Source organism: Tachypleus tridentatus, chromosome 13 (genome assembly GCF_004210375.1).
Source record: "Tachypleus tridentatus isolate NWPU-2018 chromosome 13, ASM421037v1, whole genome shotgun sequence".
Lineage (NCBI taxonomy): Eukaryota > Metazoa > Arthropoda > Merostomata > Xiphosura > Limulidae > Tachypleus > Tachypleus tridentatus.
In genome coordinates this window covers 91,536,355-91,554,138 of record NC_134837.1, presented here as the reverse complement: position 1 = coordinate 91,554,138, position 17,784 = coordinate 91,536,355, and the positions used below count along the sequence as shown (strand labels likewise).

The 17,784-nt window shown below is 32.3% G+C and overlaps 1 protein-coding gene across 3 annotated transcripts in view; it reads left to right on the top strand.

Moving 5' to 3' along the window:
- Window positions 1-7,038: 7,038 nt before the first annotated feature.
- Window positions 7,039-17,784, top strand: part of LOC143239991 (adenosylhomocysteinase-like 1) — a 61,101-nt gene continuing 50,355 nt past the window's right edge. Inside the window, exon 1 of one of the 3 annotated variants that reach the window (XM_076481727.1) lies at window positions 7,039-7,254. In XM_076481727.1, the coding sequence (XP_076337842.1) occupies window positions 7,099-7,254 (156 nt within the window). In that variant the 5' untranslated portion in view covers window positions 7,039-7,098. Of the gene's footprint in view, window positions 7,255-10,680; window positions 10,923-13,764; window positions 14,148-17,784 lie in introns of those variants that run through there. The other 2 variants (XM_076481729.1, XM_076481728.1) reach the window with 2 other exon arrangements.

Genomic DNA, 17,784 nt, shown 5'->3' with positions numbered 1-17,784 from the left:
TTTACTTCAATGTAGAATTTCTCATTAATTTCACCAATTCCTTTAAGCAGTTTGTGATACATTACAACTAAAAGCCTTCTCGCCTTTTAACCACCAACAGAAACCAAAATAAATTCAATCTGACTGTTATTAGATTTAATATTCTCAACTTCAATAGGATATAACTAACTATTTACATATTATGTCACTTTTTCTCCTTTTTTAGCATTTTCTTCCAATTAAATAACCTGTAATTCTATATTTCAAAGAAATTTCTGTCATCAGGATTGTCTACATTTACGTTATTCCCATTGTAAGAAAATCCATCGTTTTGACAATTTATATCACACCATCTACATTACTTCTAACATTATAATCGTAACGATTTAGCCTACCCTTAAAACTACTTCTGCACTTTATTCCTACACTACATTTTTCTCTATACTTACTTTTTCTGCGTTTATTTTATCTTGGCTCTCATCACTGTCTAGTCTTAGTTTCAAACTGTTCTTATAGCTGAGTTAATAAACCTTACAAACAAGCCAGGTACTACCTACCCTTTGTAAACCATTATTCCAAAAAACTCCTTTTTCCCAAGTAACTGATCCCACAAGTCCAGCTAGACAATCTGCTCATTTATTGTATATTAATCTAAGCTCAGCTTTCAGCTTTAGCTTTACTTTTAATTTCGTCTCCACATTTAAGTCTCGGCAGTATCCCTGAGGAATTAAGTTACGACTCTTTATCAACCTCCTGTAACATCAGTTAGCTCCTCTGTCCTATCATTCCCTATATCTATATCTCCTATGTGTGGTACAAAAATTGCATTGCTGTTTGAACCCTTTACAACATTTCTTGCTATGCCATTTATATGCTCGACTCCTGCCCTTTGTTAGTAAAACTTTTTCTTTCTCTCTGTCTATTTATTCCCATAGACTATCTATCCTATCCACGTGACATATCAAATAATTACCTATAATTATAACATTCTTAAGTTGTTCGCCCAGTCCTTTTCTGTGATTTTTGTTTGTCTTTCTTCCCAAAATTTTTATACTGCACAAGTTAAAAGATGGAATCTATTACTTAACAGAAACCTACTATTACAATTAAACCATTATTTCTAGCCCTGACATTAATGTTTCTAACTTCCTGTGATATCCGTTCCCAATTTTGATTTGATAGACTAAACGGAAAGTAGCTAGTTCAGAGCGCCCTTTTAAGCTCTTGGACTACTCTTGTTTAATTGGATTATTGGATTTGACAGTGATCTCTTTAAAGCACAGCATAAAGTGTGGAGCATGACGTTTTAAATCTTTTTAGCGGTAAAGGGATATAAAAATTAAACCCACAGATCCATAGTCAGACTTGTTAATCACTAGACCACGTCAAGTCCAAATATGACAATGAAAATAAATATCGACATAGAGAAAATTATTCAAAAATGATAACAAAAATTTAGATATATAACTAGAACATAAATTTAAACAAGTAAAATTAGTTACTAGCGCAGATAGCCGTCCCTAATTTAGCAGTGTAAGACTAGAGGGAAGGCAGCTAGTCATTACCACCCACCGCCAACTCTTGGGTTACTCTTTTACCAACGAACAGTGAGATTGATGGTAACATTATGACGCCTCCACGGCTAAAAGGGCGAGGATGTTTGGTGTGACGAGGGGGGAAAATTAAACCGTAACTTAGGTTTATAAGTTAAATAAATGTCGATAAGTATCCAATTTATGATACTTGTTAAAAAGATTGATACACACAATTTCTTTTTTAATACAAATATATATTAATGTACAAACAATAATACATTTTACAATAACGGTTATTACAAACTTACAAGTAATATCGAGTCTTCGAAACCATTAATATCCTTTTTTAAGGTATGGAATCCAAAATTGTGCACAATATTCAAAATTAAGCCTAACTGATGATTTATGTGAGTAAGTAATTATCTCTTTACACTTGTAATTAATATCTATAAATACATCCGAAAATTATATTAATTTTACTACGAGCATTAAACTACTGTCTTAATGGCTTGATTTACTTAACCACCATTATAATAAATCCTTATTTTAGGCACGATGTTGAGGTGGATTTCAAACTATACTAAATATATTATCCTTATTGTGATAACCCCAGTGTATTACATTTCACTTTATTTAATTAAATGTCTTTTGATGTATATTTCTTCAAGTGATTTGGTAATACTTCAACATCTTCAGTATATCTTGTTTGTTTTGTTTGTTTTTGAATTTCGCACAAAGCTACTCGAGGGCTATCTGTGCTAGCCGTCCCTAATTTAGCAGTGTAAGACTAGAGGGAAGGCAGCTAGTCATTATCACCCACCGCCAACTCTTGTGCTACTCTTTTACCAACGAATAGTGGGATTGACCGTAACATTATAACGCCCCCACGGCTGAAAGGGCGAGCATGTTTGGCGCGAACGGGGATGCGAACCCGCGACCCTCAGATTACGAGTTGCACTCCTTAACACTCTTCGCCATGCCGGGACATTCAGTATATCTAATCTCGGCCTTATCAGTGTCATTAATGTAAATTAGGCAAAACACAAAGCAGTGACCTCTGAGGTACTCCACTGTTATAATGTATTCGGCTGTGAAAATCTTTCTGGAAATCTAAGTACATCAAACCTCCAATCCTTCTGTCGTCCAGATAACAAATCGTATTATTGAAAAAAGATGGCATGTTAGTAAGTCAAAATTTTCTTTTGATGAGTCGGTGTTATTTTTACGATGTATTTCACTAAGTGATTTAGTAAAGCTTCTTTTACCAGGCTTTATTGAATTTTTCTACGTGTCTCATATTTCAAGGGTAACTATTTTTCCTCCCCCATTAAAAGTAGGAGGAATCTTAATTACTCTCCTTCTTCAAACTACAGGCATTTGCTCATTATTTACCGAACTACCAAAATCAAAAGTCGAGAGAAATACAAAAATAAACAAAAACACATCAGTACTATGGAAATTGTATTTAGATTTCAGCAACAGAGTATAAAAATAATATTAAAATCACAAAAAGTGCCCCCCACTAGTGCACTGTAAGTCTACGAATTTTCAACGCTAAAATGAGGAGGCTCGATTCCTCTCGGTGGGCTCAGCAGATAGCCGATGTGGCTTTGCTATAAGAAAACGCAAATGCGTGCACGAAATTTACATATGTACATATATATTTCAAAATTACAATGAACAAAAATATAAGAAAAGATTTAGGGTTTATAACATTAAAAACCAAGTTTCGATACTCACACTAGATTCAAGACTCAGCACAGATAGCCCATTGTGAATTTTTGTATTTAACAAGAAACAAACAAACAAGAAGTTTTTATTAGCCTAGACAAGTCAGAAGTAACAGGTGTAACCCAATGTAGCTTTTCAGGCATTTAGTTTTTGAAGTCAGTTTGGTGAAATTCTCCCAAAGTTTCATACTCTTATTGGGAAAGTAGTGTTGCCAAGTCTTCGGGGTTTAGGGCTACTTGGAAAACACAGCAGCAGGAAATATTCTGGAGTTGCTGATATCTCCTTTTCTAGACTGGTTTTAAAAGGTAATTTTAAGTAAGACAAAATAACTTTGTGGAGTGCATTTTAGTGAGCGATTTTCTCTTATTGTCTTAATTAGGGCTTTTGCTTCGTTAACTCACTTTGTTACTTATTTTCTGTGTGTATGTGTAATGAGTTTTTTTATTGTTCAGGATTTACCAGTTTTAATGTTTTAGTAAATGAATCACATTGCAATACGGTAGCTATTACAAATATGAAATTGACTATCTTTAGAGCTTTCGTAAAGATTGGTCGCTAATGATGACGAGTGGATGATTGTTCTAAAGACTGATGATGACAAATGGATGAACTGGTCCTGAATAAGTTTTTCTTTTGTTCAAGTTTAATCTAAGTGTCTTCTCTTATGAAAAATTTCTATTGCTTTTGAGTTATATTGAGTTCAGTTTTGGTTAAGAAATATTGAACAAGTTTTAAGGTAAAAACTGATAAAACTTGTTCAACTTTTGTTGTCATAAAAAATTCTGTCATATTGAACTGAATTTTATCAGCCTACCCTCTTCGTAAAAGGCATAGATATCATCAACTGTGAGTAAGATTAGATATATCTGATGTTGATGAAGTGTTCACTTCATTTGTTTTAGTTTTTTCTATGATTTATATTCAATGTTAAAGACCTTATGTAGAAGTGAAAAGAACATCTATATGTAGTTCATTCAATGTCGAATGAAAATATTTACAAACAGGTTAGAATATAATTTTCTATAATAGTAATTGTTAAGTAGTTATTTACGTAGATCTATTAAAATTGAACTTTAGTGAACAAATCAGCTTATAAAGCTAAACATGAAAATTATTTAGAGATTTAAATAAATGCCCTTTTCAGGAAGATAAGATAATATATAATATAAAAGATATAGAAATGAAAACTATAGATTGGTTTGTTTGCTTTATTTTGGTAAAAGTGTTAATACCCATACCTGCCGTCCTGAGATATATTTTTACTTCAAGTAGATTTTTCGTCATCACGAATAACACCATCTACCACCCATTTTTTTAAAACACACACAATGCGCCTAGTAAGACCATCCACCTAGAGAATCTAAATAAGACCTTGTAATAATAAAACCATCCACCCATAAAAGCATTATCAACCTTTGTAAAACGTGTAAGTGAAGCCTATAAAGTAAATTGCAAATGTGTGTGAAATGAAATAATTTGTCAAAAATGTATTTACTATTAAACTTTTGGGTAGCACGCCAAATTTGGCGTACCATGGCAGCCTAGTAACGTGCCTTTAGCAATGCGATCTTTGACTTCACTTTGTGGAGCTATAACATCATTGTCTAAAGGGAATGGCACTATAGAATCATCGTCTCTATCCCCTCCTTATGAAGCAACAGTCTTAGGGAATGGATGTGGGGGAGTAACTATTTGTATTCGAGCATTTCATGTATTTGGTATATCATCTATTCGAGTGTATCATTTACTCGGATGAATCATGTATTCAGATATATCTTATGTTCGGGTATATCATATATCCGGGCATATAATATGTTTGGGTATATCATGTTATCGAGTATATCATATATTTAGGTATATTATGTATTTTAGTGTGTCATGTTTTCAGTTACATTACGTATTTGAGTATATCATGTGCTTTTTCAATACGTTTAGTAACATACAACGTTTTGAAATGTTCTTGTATTTTGTTTCTATGCAGGTTTTACCATAGCAATGCTTGGTTCAGAAACGTTACAATTTCCCCTTTCAAGCATGATTTTGCTCTCTCTCCATTTTTTAGATTAAATGTCACTTCCTGTGCTGATGGAAAGACAAACAGATCCTTTCGTTAGGTGGGTAGAATGGAACATTTAAAAGAAAGTGTGATCAAACATGTGATTATGCTGTTGTAACACAAAACATCCAATGTGATTTTCGTGAGGATGAGAAACCCACTTGAGGTAAAAATGAAGATGATCTAAGAAGGTCGAAACGTTGTTCTCTACTTTATTAGTAAAAGTGTTAATAACCCTACCAGCCGTCCTGAGATACATCAAACATCCAATGTTTTAGATGACGGTAAGGACTAGAAATATCATGTTATAGATCTTTTCTGCATGTATTTTGTCTTAACTGTTTCTGCAGAGGTTCAGCTTGAGGGATGAAAAACTGAAAACCTAGTCAATGATCCAGTACAGGCGATAATTCACTTGCCATCCACAGTTATAATCTCTGTCCCTATTCCTTCTTACTGGAACCAGGCTGTGCCTATAGTTTGTTTGTAATAAGGCATTAAGCTACACAAGGAGCCAACCACGGGTATCTAAATCCGGTTCCTAGCGTTTTGAGTCCTCAGACATACCGCTGTGCCACTAGAGGTATGTGTATGGAAAACCAGATGGTAGGAAGGGAATCAGGCTATGTCGGAGGGTTTGACATGTGCTTCATTTGTCCAGAACTGAAATTAACACAACCATTGGCAATTGGATAGTCATAGAGAGATACGTGTTTTAGAGGCGATATAATGCGGAAGTACACATCAAGTTAGTGCTTGCTGTAGCAATTATGGGTATAGCTTTGTGTTACGACTCACTCAACTGAACCTTTGACCAATGGAATACCCTGCCCTTATATTGGAGCTTGGAGTTTTGCACAAAGAATCTAATCCTGGATGTTTCTAATTATCCTGATCTTAAATAGCCAAAGGTTTTATACCTCTTTTAACCGAGTGTTTCCTAATCATTTTTTATTGCCTGATAAACCACCAGCATGAATAAATGCCTTTCCGTATGTGAAAAGATGAAGAGAATACTTAATGTTGTGTTTAACTTCAACCAAACAAACAATAACAGAGTTTTTTACTGCATTATTGCAAAGTATTTAGTGTAGGTCGTGAGGACGTTATGATGTTATGGTCAATTCCACTATTCGCTGATAAAAGAGCAGCTCAAGAGTTGGCAGTAGGTGGTGATGAGTTTGTGGTTAAGGCGCTACACTTGTAATCTGAGGGTCGCTGGTTCGAATTCCCGTCACATCAAACATGCTTGCTCTTTCAACCGTGGGGTCGTTATAATGTACGGTCAATCCACTATTCGTTGGTAAATGAGTAACCCAAGAGTTGGCGATGGGTGGTGATGACTAACTTTCATTCCCTCTAGCCTTACTCTGGTAAATTAGGAACGGCTAGCGCAGATAGCCCTCATGTAGCTTTACTCGAAATTCAAAAAAGGAACAAACTTATGTCAATGAAAATATAAATAAATAACTGTAGATGACAACTTCAGGAGTGACACTACCGTTAATCTTGTCTTAAAAAAGGAATATGTAGATATACAAAAAGAGAAAAACAAAAAAAATCTTCAAAGTTAAAGTAATTTCGAAATCTTGTTTTAGATATCAGGGCTTTTAGCTTCATAACAATTTTTTGTGATCCACGGTGCTGTTTTTTGTGTTTTTTTACAAGTAACACGCTAATTCAGTATACTATTGTATTTAAATCAGGAATTTTATACATGTCAAATGTGATTATATTTTAAATCGCTGGATAGGATGATACTTCAGCACTAATAAGCCTAACTCATAAAACACAAAAATGGGATTGGATGGTGTACAAGGTGGTTGTTTAAACAAAATGGCGGACATTAATGGGACAACTATTAGCGGTAACAACAGTTGGGAAATATCTAGAAAAGCCTATTCACCTTATGTTCGAGATAGGAGAGCTTTGGATTCCACAAGTAACTTATGGGTAGGAATATTTAAACTACTTTCTACTTCGGAAATTATCAAAGGTATTGAAGAATTTGCAACAAGTTTTCATTATATTTTCAGTCCTGTGATATTGTTATTATGATTATTATTTTTATAATATTTTAACAATAAGCAATGTTTGTTTAGAATGCAAATAGAAAAAATATATAAAGTGGATTAGGCTTTGATCTAGTTTGCTTTGTATAGTGTATGGTGTTAGTTAAGTCTGACAGAATTTTCAAATAATTTTTTATGGTGTTTTTGCATTAAGTTTATCCTTTTCATTAATTTTTTTAAATGACTCTCCTTTAATGTCCATGTTTTATACAAATTGATTGGCAGTAATTTTTCTCATGTTGCTTTACCAAAATATACAAATACAATATGTGATCTTAAATAGTTCAAAAAAGTAGTACATATATTTTACCACAGATCTACATTGCAGTAAAAACAGCTGTTATATATTCCATGCATAAAGGAGTGTCTGTTACTAAATAGAATGAAAGCAGTGTAAAATGTACTGAAAGATTTATCAGCAGTATTTTTGGATATACATCTAACTTGAAAATGTTGCTCAGAGAAGAACATTTTAGACTTAATAAGATTTCTAGCATAATCTAATACTTGTATTTGTTTTGCCTTAAATTTATAAAGTAAAATTTAAAAGTTCACATTGGATAGTGAAAGCTGTAAATTGTAGTTTTAAAGAGTATATACTGTGATCAGGTGAAATTTCAATACTACTTTTGTATTTTCAAAATAGAAACAATATAAGTATGTATGGCCAAAGATATAAGAGCAGTACTTTTGAATTTGTAGAAACTTTTCCCACATGTGGTTTATGAACTTTTCATATGGAATTTATGTGACCTATAAAATGCTGTCTTTGGATTACTTCTTGCCCAGCAGATTCTATTATTGGATTAATTATCCTATAGGTGCTGTTGTTAGGTTACTTGTGTCCAACACAGGCAGTGTTGTTGGATTGTTTGTCCCTACAGATGCTGTTGGGTTACCTCTGTCCAAGTAACTGTATATGGAAGCATTTTAGAAATACAACCTTATGTTTAAAATTTTGTCTAGTTCAGAAAAAATACATTTTTACTGATTAATCCAAAAACATATTTTGAAGAAATTTTAGCCACAGTGTATTAAAAAGAAAGAAAAAGAAACATTTAAATAGTATTATTTAATATGACATATGAATGCCTGTGAGACATTTATGGGCATATCAGTCCTTTTTTGTTTTGAGGATTGTCCACTCATATTTTTCTTTCTTGTGAGTTTTAAACATTTATTTTAGGTTTCTTAAGGTAACAAAACCCACATCTTAATCAAGGTTGAAATGGTCGACAGTGCCTGAGTAGGGTGGGTTTTAGAGTCTGTATAAGATCAGTCTCCAATAAGGTAGACTAACCTTTGCTGTTTAAGAGCTTATATTGCTCTAAGCTGCAACCATAATATTGTATTTATTTTCTTCCCCACTTTGAGTTATGGACCATTCAAAATTCTCATCATTACTGAATAATTTACCATAATTCCAAAGATTTAACTCTTTTGCTTAAGATAAAGTTCTTGAAATATAAGAACTGAGGTGGAGTGGAAAAGAATAAATAAATATCTTATTAGTAATATCTATTTTAAAAATTAAAGCAAAACTGTGAAAATTGATAAATTTTGTGTACTATATTGAACTAACTTATGCTTTTTGGCTTATCTACTTACTTTTATCAAAGTAAGTTTCTGAAGGTTAGATAACATGAAAATAATAATACATTAAAGTAACTTCAGTTGCTTAAATGTAATTTTTGTATATAGCTTATTTGAAGTACTGTAATAAATTGTGGTAATATAAACTTTTGAAAGAGTATTGTATACATACTAATAATAAAAAAAAAGAAGCTATATGGATTTATTATAAATGATTGTGATATGTTAAAATATTCTTGGTGTTGAATTGAGCACAAAGCTACACAATGGGCTATCTGTACTCTGCCAATTACTGGTATCAAAACCATGTTTCTAGTATTGTAAGTCTGCAGATATACCTCTGTACCACTTGGGTGCATATAGATAGATGAGTTAAGACCAGTATGAGCCAGAGTTCTTTAAAGGATAGACAACACACTTGTGGTTATAATTCTTATACATTTGCAAAACATTTGAAGAATTTTGAATGATCATATAAAAATAACAATAGTTATATTTTGATTATTAGTTTATTATCACTTTTCATTATGCTTACCACTTTGTTGATTACTATTTTATTAGGCTTCCCTGCAAATGCTAAATGTAGAGCTTATTTGTATTTTATTATACATGTCTAATATATCAGGTGAATAGGACAGGTATGGTACTCTTTGAGGTCCCCTATTGGTTATCAACTAGACACTCCCACCATAATATTTCATCAAACAATGAGAAATATAGTCTCATTTTACATATACATACATGCACATATATAAATAGGTGAAGCAGTTTCTCCAGGGGCCTGCTTATGAACATGAACAGTCCTCTTGTGAGATATATGAAATTAATATTTTTTGTATCCAGGGGCACGTCTAATATACAGTTAGAATTTGTGAATAGGGCCAGCATGGAAACCATTAGGTTCCCTCTTGGTTTTAAACTAGACACTCTTTATTCTCACCATAACATTTCATGAAGCAATGTGAAATGTGGTCGTATTTTATAATTTACTGCATTATTTTACTTACATAACATTAATAAGTTCTGGCTGCATTTGATTTAGGCAACAAATACTTACCACATCCTAAGACCTTTGTAAGCTTACTTACACAACTGATGGTCTCAAAAATTATTTCTTGAAATGTATTCTAAAAGTCAGGAGATGTTTCCTGCCTATGCAGTGTAAGAGAAATATTTCATGATATCATTCATTCAGCTCCTTATGTATATTAGGAATTTAGGCAGAGAAAAAAAGAAAGTCAATAAGATGCATAATTTATCAGTAAATGACAAAAATAAAGCAAATGTTAAAATATTTTTATATCAAAGTTTGTGCTGTATTTATAATCGCCAATCTACTTGTATAAATATGTACTATATGTACACATGGATTGTCAAAGGTGTATGTGCTGTATAGATACAGTTCTTATATAAAATATGAAATGATTTTTTTAGTAAATAAAAAACAAACACATACGCTGTCATTAGACATTTACTCCTACCAATGACAGAACTTGTAAAACTTTAGGCAGTTGTCAAGAACTAAGTAGCATAACATATGCATGAAATAATTCATATGAACAAATGTACAACACCTGTTAGCCATGGTAATGTACAACTATATTTTCTATGGACAGCTTGAACACTAGACCTAGCTTTGATGTATTTCCAGAAGTAGGGCATGTACTCACAACTATTGGCAAAATATTTTATTGGAAAGCCCTTTCATACACATATATATATACATATATATGTATGTATGCTGCATGACTTGGACAAAAACGTGGATTAAGTACTTATAGTATCGATAGTGTTGTGGGGTATGTTCTTCTGTTGCATTGTAGTTGTACAGGTGTTGAACAACATATGAATATGGCAGAATCTTATGGAACATTTACTTTGAAGAAGCTCATTGGGAAAGCTCAAAATATGTTCATGCCATCACCAACTAAATTTTGTGAATTGTCAGATTATCAGGTGAGGATTTATGTGCTCCAGATATTAAATTGTCTGTTCTAAAAGATATGCATAGACTTATTATTTCACACATTGATTTTAATTTTGGAATCTGTGTATAAATAACTTTTAATTTTCTAAAGTTCTAGCAATATAACTATTGTATAACACAAACTAATATTTAGTATGTATGTGACTTAAGCAAATGTATCTTTTTATTTAGAGCTATGTAGTAGGGAAGTAATGTGGGAACATTTCTGATTAAATGGAATTATCCTGATCCTTCCTTGCTGGAAGCACCATAGCAAGGAAATTCAGGGTGGCCATTGAAAGTAATTTTATGTTATCATTATTGGGAAGTGGTACAACATATGGAAGTAAAATTGAAAAGCACAATTATCAGTCCATGGGAAAAGCTGATTTAGTAAAAAAAAGAAATTAATAAATATTGCAAACAGTTCCCATTTTGGAGAGATAACCCTTATTTATATATAAGAACAAACTGAAAAGTGGTATTCAGTATATAACCTATGTAAGTATAAATATATGAGGGGAAAAAAACTGGTCTTCATTCTCATTGGTTTTTTCAGAGTCCAGCTAAACAATTTCCAGCCATTGGTAAGCATGCTTGGTAATAGAGGGAGAGTTGAAATTATTTTGTAAATCATTTAGAATTGAAAATAAACCACTTTTTTGAAAATTAAGTAGCATACAGTTATAATATTTTTATTGTTGTGAAACAAAGTTTTGTATTTTAATTTGTATTTATGTTCTTGAAATATATTGCATTTTTGTATTATATAAATACTTGTCAGCAGTATTAATTTTAACTGTGTTTTATAAGTGTATTAGATTGAATTGAGTTTTTTATTTTAATAATTTTAGTTTTTACCAAGAATGTTACATGTAAATGTGAAAAACCAAAGAAGTTGGTGGCTTGTCTAAGAGAAGATTATGTATATTTAGAAATTGCAAATAGTCTTAGTAAATCAAAATATTATTTTCTTCAATGAGGTTTTGTTGTTTTAGTTTTTTGATTCTGTTTAAGCTTAATATGTGAAGTAATAGCTGTAGAATTATAAATTCTTTTTAAGTGAGACTTTATAAAAAGTAAACTTTCATCATGCAGTAAAGTACTACAACTGCCAAACACAGTTATCATGTGGGAAGAAGGGGGTAAAGGCATGTTCCCATAGATAATGTTTTATTCAGTGAAGCAAAATAGTACAATCTAGTACTTTTCTTTAATCAGTGTGATGCTGAGTTTGATTTGGATCTAGCAGTTAACTGTTTGTTGTAAAAAGATGCTAATTCGACCAAAATATGAGAATGTTTATAAATCAAATGCATGCGAGGTCTAAATGTGCGAGTGTTGATTGCTCTTTAGAACATGATAATTGTCTAGGCTGAGGATGCAACAGAAGAGTTAGTGTATAGAACACTGTTTTTTCTTTTTGTAATTTAAATATATAACATATAATTTAGATTGTAATTATTTTGAAATCAATATGTTTAACCTAATATGCATGGAGCAGTTCCATATTGTAGAAGGAATATTAACTATAATTACATGTATCTACATGAAATGTAGTAATTATTTAGTAGTATTGACAAGTCTGTCATACACAAATGATAACGTATGTAACAAAAGTATTTGTGCTCAAGATGTGTGGCTCAGACAAGTATAAAATGATGTTCACGTGAAGAACCAAAATACTGTTGTCAGTCCTACAATATAAATAGAACCTTCAAACTGCATATTTACAGTTTAAGTGTTCCTGAATCAGCAACTCTGAAATTAAATATATAATATTGTGATGAATGGCACTGTGCAAGAGGCAATGACCTCCACTCATTTAGATAGGGTTAAAGCCCTAAGAGGTAGATTCTTCTGTTGACAGTTAGTTATTACTATCTAATTTTGAGAACTTTGATTTCTCAATAAATGTGTGTTATCTTTCACCTACAGTATACTACAATTAAGAGCTTTCAGCTGATAGCAGTGTTTGAAACAATGTAATGAAATTACATAATCAGGGTTTCTGACGAAAGGTTTCATAGAGTGAGTGTTTTCTTATAGCAAAGCCACATCGGGCTATCTGCTGAATCCACCAAGGGGAATGTTTCATTGAGTATTCTATAATTACTGCTCTTTAAACTTTATAACTGAAAATAAATATTGATTTTAGATTTAGCAGTAGATTATTCGTGAAATTACCATATTTAAGGTTATTGTTCCTTCCAATATTTAGTTTTAATTTATTTAAAACCTGTAAATCGTCACTCGAAGAGATACGTTTGAAATTTAACAAGTTATTTAAAAGTCCGAAGTTTCTAATTGCAAATAGATGGCGACTCTGTGCTTTTCAGAATTGTTATAGACATCAGCTATTAGTTGATTGTACACGTGCATGTTGTAGTTAAACAGTTTTGTGTAACTTTTGAATATATAAAGTTTGAAGACTTCTTGAATGGATAACGAGGAAAATGTAATAAAGTAACAAAGGTACAACATTTCAACAAGGCCTTGTCAATACCAACCAGTTCTATTTATCTTGTCTGTAATTAAATAACACGATGTTATTATCTTCAACTCTTTCTCTTGCCATTTTTTTATTCGATGAAATAAATTATTTCCAGCCCTTCCTGTCTTTTCTGCAGTGAAATAAGGCCTATTTATCATCATCAGCTACTCCTGTATTTTTTTATTATTTATAATTCCAGGTTTATTAGTCACAATTAATGTAAACGTACTACGATAACAAAATATTAACAAAGTCAAGAGATACGGCTTTATGATCGGTGAGCTCAAGTTTCGATTCCGGTGGACGGTAGGGTGACCTAGATACGAGTGCTTCTAGTCATTTGTGACGGAGCTTTGTCCCTGAAGAAATCAGGTTGCCTTATTGTCCGAGTGTGGAAAAGCCCAGATATTCAGACGTCTGCCACTTGGAAGTTAGTCCCAGAGGGTAGGAAAGCTCCAATAAAGACAAGAGACATCGCTGTTTGAACGGAGTCAAGGAGAGGTTTAAGAACCCCTCTTTGTCACATCTGTTACTAAAACCTAGCGGAAAGCAGTCAGTAAGTAGAGTATAAGTTGTCTTCTAGTTCTACGGTATGAACGGAAAGACTGACGATGTGTCTGGTAGCCCCCTGATGGGCATGACAGATACTTCACCTGTCTTTTCACGTGATGTAGATGAGGATGGTGAGAAGTTTACTGCCGATCAAGAACATTCAGTTAAGGTACTTACCAGTGTTACTTTATAATCATAATTTGTAAAGTATTTTATTTCTTAAGTTATTCATTCATCGTTGTTCAGGATATGTTTATTTATTTAGACTGAGAAAGTAATTTTATTTATTTGTGATACTCAAACATTGAACTATTTCATTCTTTTACGATGAATGCATAATCAGTCTGTTTATTTGAAATACAGAAACAAATTTCGTCTCAGTATTCTAAAATAATTATTTACACATATGTAAATTACAGGTATAGTAGATATCTCATACTTACTTGAGCCTGAAGACGAAGCAATCGTTTTGCACACCTAATGTGTAAATCTCGAGGGCCAAATATTGAGTGTGTGCAAAGCAATCTCTCATATAACTGGTTTGTTTAATACGCATATATTTACCAAATGTCATAATCTTATGAATTCGTTAATGAGTAATTCCTAATGGTGTTAATATGTAGTTTTGTGTGAACTCATATACTCACGACTCGACAATTAGTGGCTTTCATATATGCACATAGCTAAGTACTTGCGATATTAGTACATGGTTTATGAAGAAAGACTTCCTTTTGATTTAATTCTTTCTTGGAATATAAAGGACTCATGGGCCGTAATGAACATGTATTGTACTTCCATACACACGTAACTTGAAGTTTTTTTATGTTTTACCAACGACAGCACGAGAGTTAAGATATTGTGCGATGAAAATTATATATACATTTATCATGAGCAGTTAGTGTGAATATTTAACGGTTTACAGGGCGAGAGCGATGTTGTCTGTAAAAAACCGGTATGTGTTCGTGGCCCACTTCTTCTTTGACACAGTGCACGTGACCTTATGAGAGCAGTACACGTAGTTCAAGGTGGCTAGCCAAGCGAAGCACAATTCCTTGAAGTTTAACCTCAATTCTGTTGGCTCCTATTGATACCTTTTTCTTTTTTACAGAGATATATTTGAATAAATGTATAAGCTCGGTAAAAATAAGTACTCTGTAGAAGATATTTTTAAAAGGATTAAAATGGTTCATTTGGCGCTATTCTACTGAATCTAGCAAACACCGCCATTATCATGACTGTGTCACAATATTATCTAGGTAATGCTGATAGCCTCCCCCCCTCACCTCAACCTTTCTCTTGTACTGTGTTTGGATAGTTCTCAGTTCCGATGAAGTAATTTAATACATATATCATAGCTTGGAAGAGAAGGTAGCTAGCTTTTGGAATTATGGCTCTTAGTTGTCATACCTGTAAAAATAAATATAATTTGTAGGTCAAAAGCTGCATTGAAGCTAATACACTCGGTTACTGTGAACTTTGTTAAAATCAGGTATTGCAAATTATAAGAAATAGACAAATACCTAGTTATTAGAAGTAGCTCAGTTGTTGTACATAAAACAGCGAATATTTATTCGGACTTTGCTTATTATTTAGTCAATTCGAACACTTTCCATATGATAGTTTTTAATAAGTTGTAAGTTGATAGCTGGAGTTTTCATACGATAGGACTAAAGTTTTATACTCATAGTTAATACCTTTTTGTATTACATAAGAGTATTTTTAGGACTCCTCAGCTTTTGAAATGCACGATATGATCGGCTTTGCTTATTGTGTTGTTGTGGGTGAGACTCCAGACGAATGGATAGGACACCCCGTCTTCCTGACAAAAAATCTAGGATCTAATCTTATAATTTAGTCCTTTTCAGGACTTTCCGAAGATAGCAGCAGATCAATGAAAAAGTATATATTAACTATTTACTTATTAGACTCAGGTGATCGTGTACATCACGAACTAGGGCAAACGATTTTAAAAGTAGGCGTATACTTACTCCACTAAAGGAAATTTGGAGGACTTATTTCAGTATATTTCGGTAGGCTGAACTTCCGTAATGTGGGTCTGTATAGAAATGTTGGACTATACAATTAATGGATATTTTCTTCATTTGTGTCATGTTGTGTAAGTTAGTATCAATGTAACTTCTTGTGCGTGTGGAATCGATTTAAAAAATTCCAGGTAGTAGTAAAGCATAGGGTAGTGGTGTCGTTATGTTCCATCAAAATGATAAATATTTTAACTTTCTGTTAATTTTATATAAATGTGGGAAAGAAAAACTTTTAAGCGGTGTGTAACGTAATTCTCTAAATTGTACTTTATATTAATGAGTGGAGTTATATAATTATACGTGCGTAAAATAACTTGATAAATTGAATAAAATTATAGTAGTTAGTACAGACCACTGAATGTGATTAATTCAGTTAATACAGCCCACTAAATCTAATCCATTCAACTCATTGTGTTTAGTTAATACAGCCCAGTGAATATAGTACAAGCCACTAAATTTAGTTAATATAGAACCTGTGTAGTTAGTTATAAATACATAGTGAAATATAATTTTTAGTTTTGTTCTTGTTATTATAGCCAATGCATTTTTATACAGTGAAAATGAGATATAAGGTCGATGAATGTGTATTACAATAATTATTATTTTCAAGCAGAACCTAAGCTCAGATATAACCTCTGTCTTTGGCTACTATATAAATAGACGAACTAAGATAATGCCATGGTAGGTGACTAATCAGTTTTATCTATATTCTGCTAGAATGATAAAAACAATAAATCTGTTGAAGAGATTCGTGTGCAACTGTAGAATTACAGGTATGTTTCAAATATTTGTTATATACTGGTATCTATGCTGAAAATTCAGGTAAAACTAAGGTTAATTTTGGTACAATGGAATGTATCCGCTTAATAACAGAAGATTGGGGCAAGGTAATAAGTATGAATTAATGCTATATTACTAAATAATTCAGTAAAATAACAAGAGTAGACACCAAGTGAAATACGAAATGAATAATCGTTATTATGACAAACGTAAAACATAAACAACAGTGTATGGACTTTATTTTTATGAAATGACAGAGTGTCATTTTATTGGATTCTCTTTTTCAGTCTGCCCATAGCTCAAGATCATATTCCATATGTGTAAATCTATGTTTACAAAAAATACCACATTTAGCCAAAATGATTAGCGCTAACCACGTTATGACGTAGGCGATTATATGTTAACATTTGGAAAGGTCCATCCGCGTAGGCTACTTTCTCAATTTAATATTTTCAATTGATTTTATTTGCTTTAGACTTTCCAGTTTGTTTTAAAGCATCTTCATTACACCAACACTACACAACTCGGAGATCGAATGTCATGGGGGTTTCTTCAGTCATTCTCATTGAATATGTAAAGTCATAACTTCTAGATATCACCTGAATGACGATTAAAGTCTTATCACTGCATAAAATATTGCAGTAAATATTCACTGTGCAGAACATATTTTATTTGTTTTATTGTTATTACCAGTAGATAGCTCTATATGGTAACAACTTTTCTTAATTTCACGATGTCGGAAAAAATACGTATGTTCAATAAGTCTTGATACAATATTACAAAAACCCTATAACCCGAGCGCTTTCGAAAGGTGAACCTTTTCTTAGTTATCATACTTAACAAAGTAACATTTTACATTACACTTAAGATAATTTATATGAAGTGTTTGTAATTTGTATGTAGACTGATAGACTAGTGGCGGTAAAAAAGCAAAACACAATTATGTAATCTATTCGTGTACAAAACCGTACAGTTTGTTATCGT